General features: G+C 38.5%; 1 protein-coding gene across 2 annotated transcripts; it reads right to left on the reverse strand.

The window, feature by feature from the left end:
- Positions 1-436: 436 nt before the first annotated feature.
- On the reverse strand, positions 437-10,284 carry BIO2 (Radical SAM superfamily protein). Of its 2 annotated transcripts, none has more exons than XM_059571886.2 (6): positions 9,768-10,284; positions 8,855-9,034; positions 7,655-7,761; positions 5,929-6,152; positions 1,372-1,511; positions 437-931 (listed from the first exon to the last, which is right to left on the reverse strand). In XM_059571886.2, the coding sequence occupies exons 1-6, from the start codon at positions 9,951-9,953 to the stop codon at positions 623-625; spliced, it is 1,146 nt and encodes a 381-aa protein (XP_059427869.2). In that variant the 5' UTR covers positions 9,954-10,284; the 3' UTR covers positions 437-622. The 2 variants fall into 2 exon arrangements, with proteins under 2 accessions (XP_059427869.2, XP_059427876.2); XM_059571893.2 differs by having other exon boundaries at positions 5,929-6,134; positions 9,768-10,280.
- Between the last annotated feature and the right edge of the window lie 377 nt (positions 10,285-10,661).

Raw genomic sequence — 10,661 nt, forward strand, 5'->3', positions numbered from 1 at the left:
CATGCAGGCAGTTATAATTCTCATCCATTTTTGTTGTATAGACGCGCTTGTTTTAGTGGCTTTGCTGCTCAAGCAATAATGTCATTTTGTCTCACTAGATTAGATGTTCTAGCCGTGTACACAAATCACCATTTTTAGTCTTTTGCTTTCTGTTGTATTACTTTTTTTTCTTTTCTTTTCTTTTTCTAATTGTAAGGACGAATAAACCTAGTTACCTATTTTTAAATCCAGTCCCTTGAGAGTGCATTCGTTTGACATCTAATCTCGTTGCCATTGTATAATTATATGCCGACTAATCTGTGATACAATAGCTTGCCAAAATACGTATAACAAATATTGAATTAAAATTAGTCTGATCTGAGATCTGAAATGGCTTGGATGTTCTGACTGATTTCCATTACCAAGCTAGCGCAATTAGGAGCAAATCAATCAAGTATGGATGAATTCGTTCCTTTAAATTACTTGAGCCAGAGATTTGCAACTGCAGATGCTAACTAAATGTCCTTGAGAGACCAAGATGTTGTCATATATAATTCCACAACGATTATTAATAATTAGAAAGAGGCCATTGACTCCAACAAAAAGAATGGACGATTCACTGCCTTTGAGTTGAACCAGTTATTTACCCCGAACTGGAAACGGCTTGTTCAGAAACTGCTGCCTCGTGAGCATCTTCCACATCATCGCCAAAACTGGGAGCTTTTGGAACAAGTCCAAGCGCCTTGAACATAAGTTGATCAGCATCAAAATCATTATTAGGAGTAGTCAACAGCTTCTCGCCAGTGAAGATTGAATTTGCGCCGGCAAGAAAGCATAATGCCTGCTCGGGCATGGAGAACCGAACTCTGCCAGCTGACAACCTGACCATTGCTTTTGGCATGACTATACGTGCTGTGGCAATCATCCGAATCATCTCCCATATTTCAACTGGCTGAATCAAGAAAAATAAACTAGTCAGTTAAGATACTTAGAGCTCTAAAACAATCTGGAAAGAGAAGAACATAGACACCATAAGCAGAGATAGACAACTACAAAAGGATGGCAGTGGATGCAGCCAAGAGCAAGCATTCGCTCATACAATGATCAGGCTCTCCAAACTAGTTTTCGCCTCATCTTATTTCCTATGTTTTCATATGGTAGCTTTTCCAACTCCAGTATTTTAACTCTTCTCTTCTACTAATTCCTAGCCTGACCAAAAAGCCTTAATCGCAACTAGTTTCGATATCACAAATATACAAGTATCAAATTCTATAACTTATTAAAAATGTATAGTATCACTATGTAACACTTGCAAATTATAGCATGCAGAAGAATTGTTAAAGGTGACCCAAAGTTATAGATTTCAAGATGAACAGAACCAGAGTTAGTTACCTTCTGATCTTGAAGAGGTGTGCCTTTTACTGGAACCAGCGCATTGATAGGGACACTCTCTGGGTGGGTAGGGAGCGTTGCCAATGTATGTAAAAGACCTACTCGGTCGTCTTCTGCTTCTCCAAGACCTATTATTCCTCCTATTAAAAGAAATTAAAGAGTAAATCACATTTTCCTGCCTCATTAAGCAACTCATAACGATATTCATCTTTTTTGTTTTATGCATATTTAAGACTCTGAAAACATAAAAGGTTAACCCTGATGACAAACAAGGTTGTTACAATTACCCATCGTATGTATTTATAATTAACCATGAAAAAAAATGTAACTTAAAAAGCAAGTAGTTGAAGTTTAAATTTGAAATGATGTCATGTCTAGGAGCCTTAAAAGAATATAGAAAGGAAAAAAAGATTTTCCATGAGCAATGTGCTTGATGTTTTAATTATGATACAGAAAGGGACTTTACATGATTCGGCAATACAACCATATCAGCATAAAGGTCCACTGTCCTTTGGGGCCACATCTGAATTAAAGATTTTTATGTTACCATTTGGAGGCGCTGAGTGGCACTAACCAGTGGAATGTGAGCTTTTCTAGAAAAGCTCATGATTGGGAGGTGGAGGTGTTGGCTTCATTTTTCCAAGTGTTACATGCTGCTCAAGTGAGGCGAGGGTGTGAAGATAGGTTGTGATGGAATTCTTCCAAAAGAGGCCAATTCAAGGTCAAGCTCCTTTACGTTGCCTTGGCGAGTCCTGTTGGGGGAGGATTTCTGTGGAAGAGTGTGTGGCGTACCCAAGCTCCTCCGAGGGCGAGTTTTTTTGTGTGGTCGGCGGCTTTAGGTAAAATTTTGACCCTGGACAATCTCAAAAAGCGACGGGTGATTGTGACAAACAGGTGTTGTATGTGCAAAAAGACCGAGTTGACGGTGGACCATCTTCTCCTTCATTGCGAGGTAGCTTATGCTTTGTGGAGCACCTTTTTTGGTCGATTTGGGTTGTCTTGGGTGATGCTGAATAGGGTTTCGGATTTGCTCGCTTGTTGGTGGTCTTCGGGGAGGAGGGGGAGTGCCGTGGTATGAAAAATGGTGCCTACGTGCTTTTTTTGGTGCCTATGGAGGGAAATGAATAATAGGTGCTTTGAGGATTTGGAGGGGACTTGGAAAGACATACTAGCCTCTTGCTTTCAAACTCTGCATCTTTGGACCGCTGCGCATGTCTTTCCAGTTTCGATTAGTTATGATGATTTTCTTCTTCGTTTTTCTCCTTCTAGTTAGGTGATCATGTTGTATACTTACAGTGTACCTTAGGGCGCCTTTACGCTTTTTAATAAAACTTCTTATTACTTATCAAAAAAAGAATTTTCTGGTGAGGTATCTCCCTTATTCTAGAAATTGTATGCTTCAAGTCAGCCAAAACACCTTCATCCATCTAGAGAAGACTTTTTCGTGACAGTTTTAACCCTCAGCTCAGTCAAGTAAGTTATAATTCGACAGATATGGAACTCAGCTTTCAAGAAGCCTATACGCTGACTAAGTTAATATTTCAAGTGAACTCAATGACTTTTTAGGAGAACATATATATGACCACATTGAAAAGGAACATGCATTAAAAAAAAACGTTTTTCACCATCCTTCTGATGCCAATGATATTACAACCAGTCACTGGACCAAAGAAGGTCATATCTGCATCATGTAAAGGAAGAAAGTCCAAGCAGACAAAAATATGCAAGCTGTATTGAGAGTAGATTATTTTCTAGATAGATGAAGAGATAACTCTGAGTTCATATGGGGTGGGCTAGGCGAAGAGTTCACCTGGTGAGTTGGCCCGAGGTGTGTACACCGATCTTTGAGTGAGGGTTGGGGATTAGAAAATTGTTGAGGTTCAATCACACTTTCTGTAACACTCCTACTCCAAGTGGTATGATATTTCCGCTTTAGGCCAAGCCCACACGATTTTATTATTGGGTTTACCCCCAAAAGGCCTCATACCATTTAGAGAGAGTATATTCCATATAAACACATAATCTTTTCCATGCCCAGGCAATGTGGGACGTCATACTCTCTTAGGTAAATGGCTTTGGTGTTATGGGCTTGAGAGAGAGGGGCTTAGTGGAGAGTGGTGATGGACTCTAAATATGGAAGTTCACGAGAAAGGTGGTGTTCTAGTGAGCTTGTTGGGGCGTATGGGGTGGGTTTATCATTTATGGAAAAATATCAGGAGGGGTTAGGGGAGGTTTTGTAGTCACACTAGATTTGAAGTGGGAGATGGCTCTAAGGTTAGATTCTGGAATGATCTTTGATGTGGGATATGGCCCTTAAGGATGCCTTTCTAGTTTTATTGGTATTACTTGCGTAAATGATGCTCCTGTTGAGGCACACGTGGAATTTTTTGAATGTGTCATTCAATGGAATGTGAACTTTGCTGGAGCGGCTCAAGATTGAGAGGTGGATACCTTTATTTCGTTCTTCAAGATGTTGTAGTTAGTAAGAATGAGACGGTAAAGGGAAGACAAGTTGTGGCGAGTCCATTCCAAAAGATGGTTGCTTGGTGTTAACTCCTTCTACAGTGTCATTGTGTTGTCAGGATGGTTCATGTTTCTCTTGGAGTGTTTGGAGGACTAAGGTTCCATCGAGGATGGCCTTTTTTGTGTGGTCGGCAACCCTAGGGAAGATCCTTCCCATGGACAATCTCCAAAAGTGAGGCGTCATTGTGGTTGATTGGTGTTATTTTGATAAGTAATAAGAAGTTTTATTAAAGAAGGAGAAAAGTGAGAGGCGCCCCTAATTACACAAGAAGTATACAAAGGGGGCCAAAGCGAAAGCGAGCCCAAAGAAAAACCCCAGCACACCCACCCAGAAAAACCAAACAACCACCCAAAAACCCTCAAACAAACACACCAAGGCAAAGCCCACTAACCAAACACCCTCATCCCTTTACAAAAGACTATGACACAATAATCCTGCCCTTCCTTCTCCTGGAGGGCGCACTAGCATTGCCATAGTTAACAGAGCTTTCTAAATTTAACAGCTCTCTTTTGCCCTTATTCCTAGGCCTTTTTCCTTTAGCCCTAGGCCGGGCGATGTCCATAACCCGAAGAAAATCCGCTGAATATGGATCCTCCTCTTCACCGCAATCCAACCCCCAATCAAGGGGATCGGGGGACAGCTCCCCAAACTTGAAAGCTTCATCCAAAAACTGAAGAGTTGCCACCCACTACTTCATCATCCTTAACAGCCACATGCGATGAAGACAGAGACTCCCTTATTTCTTTCGGACTTGGGTTAAAAAACACTCGCCGTAGAAAGCCCCTCGTCGGATTAGAGTTCTTAGAATCAGGCTTTCTTTGAGCTGCAACATCCCCTACACTAATTAAAGGTGTAGGTGTCAAATCAGACACCTGACCGTGTGCAACCTCCGATGAAGCCTGAGCAACAAACCCTGCAACTGGTTGGTAATGTATTTGCGGAGCACTAAAAGATTCCACAGCCTCAAGAAGAAGAGAATCATTCATCCGAATTCCTCTTTCATTCTTAGCTCTCCGGTAGTATCTCACTGTTTGCTTACATATAGGAGCCCCACTGCCCAGAGACATGCGTAACCTCTCTCCCAAAGCTAGCACCCCTGCAGAATTTGCATCATGATTTTCCGGCAGAACAATCTGCCCAGATGAGAGTGTCGAAGAGGGCAGGACAGAGACAAGAGCATCAGCAACGAGCACCTAGTCAAACCCGTTCGCCTTCGGAGGCACCAATGCCGGCACGAGCAAACGTCCTCCTAAAAACCTCTCAATTTCTTCTTTCATAGACACCAAATTCTGATTGGTGTTATATGTGCAAAAGGAATGGAGATGAGAGTTCACATACCATCCTCTTCTTCATTTTGAGGCTGCTTGTGCCATTTAGAATGTTTTCTTCAATCAATTTAGGTTGTTTTGGGTTATGCCTAGACAAGTAGTTGATTTGTTTGCTTGTTAGTGGATTACCGACAGCACTCAAGAGTTCTGCTATGTGAAAAATTGTGCCTTTATGCATTTTGTGGTGGCTATGGAGGGAAATGAATTATAGGTGTTTTGAAGACCGAGAGAAGACTTTGGAGGAGATTAAGTTTTTATTTTTCAACACATTGTATATTTTGACAGATACTTATATTTCTCCTTTGGTGATTCGCTATCATGATTTTCTTTTCTTTTTTCCCCAATTAGTTAGGTGGCTTCTCTTGTATACTTCTTATATACATGGGGCACCTTACGCTTTTAATGATATCTCGATTAATTATCAAAAAGAACTTTGAGTGAATCATGAGCCCAGCAGACAACTAGATAGCTGTAAGTGAGAACAAATTGCCGCTTTCTAGAAGTGAATCTAACCAGCATAACATTTGCCCCTCCCCCTTTCATTTTATGAAATTTGGTTTACATTTCGAAGGAGAAGCAAGGAAGTATAGAATGAGGAAAAGGAACAAACAAAAGAAATTAACCACATAAATTGGGCTAGATAATGATCCATTTCTACAATATACGTGTGTGATAATAATACATTCAAGACTTCAACTAAAATACCTGAACAGACATTAATGCCTGCATCGCGGACAAACTGAAGGGTTTCTAGGCGCTCATCATAACTCCTTGTGGTGATGATATTTGGATAATATTCCCTTGAGGTATCAAGATTATGATTATAAGCTGTCAGGCCAGCCCTCTTGAGTTCAACAGCTTGCTGCTTCTCTAGCATGCCCAAGGTGCAGCACACCTCCATCCCCATATCCCTGGAACATGGGAGATACCTCCAGCATACATTAAATGAAAGTAATGTAACACAAGTTAAATGAAATTACAAAATATTACAACAAACATTAAGCCAAAGGATTGCAGACAACCGTAAATGCCATGAACTTATTCAACCACAAAAAAAAATAATAATAATAATAAATAAAATTTTTTTTAAAAAAAAAATTGCCATGCACTTGAATTTGAAAAATACAAAAGGACTGATAGTTGTTAAATTCATGTATATGTGTTTGTTCAGAAACCATTAACAACAATCTCTGAAGATCTTTCTTCTCTTCTTTTCTTTTTTGCTTTAATGAGATATATATCCTACAACTCAGTCATTTGCAATTCATATCATAATAAACAACCACTGAAAAAAAATTAATTTTCCAAGCACTTTTGTGAGTTGGTCATGTATTATTGTGAGGTAAAGAAAAGAGATAAAAATAAAAAGTTCGTTTAAAGACAACCACATATTTATGGTTCTAGGCAAAATTGCATATTTAACGGTTCCGTGAGACCATAATTGAGGAAAAAAAGTTAAAACCTATTTTTTCTAAATATCACTCCAACAATCTTTCTTAAAGCTACTATCTTGTAATCCCTTCTGCCAAGTATTTGGACTAAAGATGATAATTATTTTCACATCCCATCTCCAGTCTCTCCCACTATATTGGAACATTATGTGTCCCAAACCACATATCATACCATATTATGCCAAGGAAAAGTAACTATCAATGCATTATGCTATTCTTTTCCCTCTATTTACCAAAGGCACAATATTACATGTCATCCTAATCTCTTTCAGCTCCATTTATTTCCATCTGGAGTCCACAAGTTGATATTTGCAATAGAAATCAACTTTTCCCAATCAATTTTTTTCATTTGAGCCCCTTCATTCAGCCCCAGAAGGCATTGCAGAAATTTCATTGTTACCTGGTGTGGTGCCAATAAGGTTGCATTTTGGGAGCACCCCAAGTTCTTAACCAATACATTCACTATCAAAGAGCATAGTATCTGATCTTCTACTCACAATTCAAAAATACTCCTACAGAAGGAGCAATCAGTCGAATCATCTCGTAGTGTATTTTACTAATATCATAACAAGTTCTATTGCACCTGTTCTAAATGCTCCTTTTATTTTATTTTTTTCCTCAATAGGTGAATATGATCCTGAAACCATTATAGAACCCACATCATAACACCCCGGAGATTGCAAGACTTCTGACAATGCCGCCTTTTCATATTAAAGACAACAAAATAAAGAAATGCAGTTCATTTGAAATGCTAATTTGGTTAGAAGAGTAAAATAAATCAAACTCATGGATCACTTATTACTATTTTACTTTAATTTATTAATGTACCAAATCGTGAGTTAATGAGTTTAATATCCATAATAGAGGGAATAAGGAACCAAGTTCTTTGGCATTCTAGGAAATTCATTTACTACTTTGAAGTACAAAATGCCTCTAATTCCCAAGTGCTTAGTATTTGCTATAAATGATGTTTCTATTACCTTATGTCTTTTACGTATTCTAAGATATTATTGAAGTTGGTCTTTCTTCCAACTGTGTCCCTCCATGCAGCACCCATGCAAAAACGCGTGCTACCAGCCTCTTTTGCCTGCCAAAGAGTGAGAATATGTCCAATTGATGCTCCAAGAAAAGTACAATGGATCAAAGGCAACAAAAGGATTTTAGCGATATTTGAACAAGATTCTATCAAGTTCAAAGGGAGAATTTAATCAACATTAGGAAGAAGATCATAAAGTGGCGGCATCTAGTTATACTGCCCAGGAGATAAGTAGATAACAAGTCAAAGCGTGGCTGTTTTAATAACGAAAACCAATTATATAGAGACATAATTTGTGAGGCCCAATAAACACTTGCCTGTTATGTACTAGTCCACAATGTTTGAGTAATTAGTAAGTTATGAGAGTTCAATTGAACTATTAACTCATAATTTATAATACCAACTAAAAACAACAAATCTAGAAGAAGAAAAAGAAGTGCCAAGAAGCTCTATTTATAAAAAGTAAAAATAAAACTACGACGCATAGACAGAAGTGAAAACTATAGAATTTTAGATGTGATTAATGGAAGAGGCATACCTATGGGTTTTTTTTCTTTTTTTAATAAGTAATTTAATTTCATGAAAAAGCACAAAGGTGCAACCCAACCCAAGTATATAGGAAATATATAAGGGAAACACCTAACCGAAAAAGATAAAAATTTAAAATTTAAAAAAACATGAAAGCTAGAAAAATGAAAGCAATCCAGGGCAACCACCCATTGGTAAAGGGTACTGCAGAATAAAGCTTTTAATTTCACCACTGTCCTCTTACAGTCTTTAAAATTTCAATCATTTTTCCTCTACAGATACACCACATCATGCAGAGCGGTACCAATTTCCTATGAGGACTATCAGACTGTTCTCCCACTCATCTAGGCATGACCCATTGTAACCCAAAAAGACTGAAAATAGAATTTCATGTAGCACTAGTACTCTCACAGTGGAGTAATAAGATATGCATATGGGTAACTGACATGTTGCAAATATTTATCAGGTAAAACAATGTCTTCTAGTTAAACAATATGAATTCCATTCTAGCACACCGAAAGTAGTCAACAGTGATTTCTTAGTCTATTGGAGAAGCTACACTTGAGTCAATGCAGAGCATCCAGAGAATACAAAAAAAAAAAAAAAAAAAATTGACCTTTCTTGCTGCCTGCATAACAGCCTCCTTTGTCATAAGCTTTTGTGCCTTTAGTCCTGTGTCATATCTAGAGGATTGAGGACAATATGAGCAATCCTCACTGCATCCACCCGTCTTAATTGAGAGAAGAGTACACTGCTGCACTTCCCTAAAGTTATGAGCATGTCTATGAACTTGAGCCTGACAAATCAAAAAGAATAACTATAACGTTATACGTTATAAATTAAACAACAATAGTAATAGCAATACAATTTTTTGTTCAGCTACGACAGAAACTCTAGAAACAGCTCTAAACGCAAATAAGGCTGCAGTATACAACAAAATTTACAAAATTACAGGCACGTATCTTGGCGTCCATTTCGACTTGCACACTCTGGAAATTGCACATTATGTACATACTATGTTTCATTTCTCTCTCTTTTCACGTTTTCTCAGCAACCAAACAGAAAATATCACTCTAAAAATTTTAATATTATTATTATATGCAACGAAATAAAACATTGCTTGGGTTAGGCATACTGTGCAGCCTGGAAAGCGCACAGAGTCTTTTTCTACTTGCATAGTGGGGAAATTGCATAATATACATTCACGGGTATCCTACATTTTCTCAGCAATCAAACAGAAAGAAAACGTACAAGATGGAAAAAATCATATTCTTTTACATACTCTTTCCCCCAACAAAAAAAAAACAACAGTTACAGCTTGTAATTTCCATTTTCATTCTCTTTCCTGCATTTTCCAGCAACCAAATGGAAACTTGACTCTCAACGGAACACTCACACACACGGCAAAATGTACAAGATGGAAAAATCATACTCCTTATGTTTTTCCTGGAATTTCTAGGGAACCAAACAATAACATAGCCTTTCAAAATATAAATCACAACAAACAGAGGGAAAAAAAAAATACTGACTCCATGGAAAAGGAGATCTAGGACGGGAGAGTCGTAGATGGATTTGATCTCGTCTCGCGCCCAGTCATTCCTGGGACCGTCTCTTATCGTTCGCTCAGCTTCAAATGCAGCAGCCGAAGAAGCAGAATGCAGCTGGCGGATTGAGCGTCTCAGCTGGGGACCAACGATTGACCGAACCGAAAACATGTTTGGTTCCCGAGAAAAAAATGGGGAAGGCGTGGCCTCACTTGCTTTCCCGAGAAAACCGAGCAAAAGAGGAAAACGATTTTCCTGGAAAATGAAATAAGAATGGAGGCGGACAGAGGAGGCTGAAAAACCGAGGCATGTGGTAAGTCGGTAACTACTCGCCACCTAACCCCCACCCAAGTGAGGGAGAGTCGAAGAGTGAGACACGGCTCAACTCACTAACCGTCACTTCTACGTGGACTGTTGGGCCCCCCACCCGCTGACGCAATCACTCACTCAAATCTCAATCCCTCTTCTCTTGTCGTTAATCTCAGCTTCCATGGTACGGCCAACCCCCCGCTGCTCCAAAATTCAACGTTCCCAAAATCTGCACTTGAGAATTCCTTGTTTGTGTATGGACATGCCAACTCCTTTAACCTTGTTAAGTTTTTATATTAAATTAATCACTTTTTATTATTATTTAAAGGATTAAATGCAAAATTAGTCTATATGGTTAGTCTAAATTACAAAACGTTCTTTGTGATATCAAAATGAACTCAGATGTCTTTGGATATGCCAAAAAAACGATTTAGTCTCTGTAGTCAGATTCCGTTAAAAAATTTAACAGATTCCGTTAATCGTCACGTTACCACCTATGAAATGGTGACACGTGTTGCTTTTAAAAAAATATATAAATATATTAAATATATAAAAGAAAAATAAATAAAA

Source organism: Corylus avellana, chromosome 2 (genome assembly GCF_965113065.1).
Source record: "Corylus avellana chromosome 2, dhCorAvel1.hap1.2, whole genome shotgun sequence".
In the NCBI taxonomy this organism is placed as follows: Eukaryota; Viridiplantae; Streptophyta; class Magnoliopsida; order Fagales; family Betulaceae; genus Corylus; species Corylus avellana.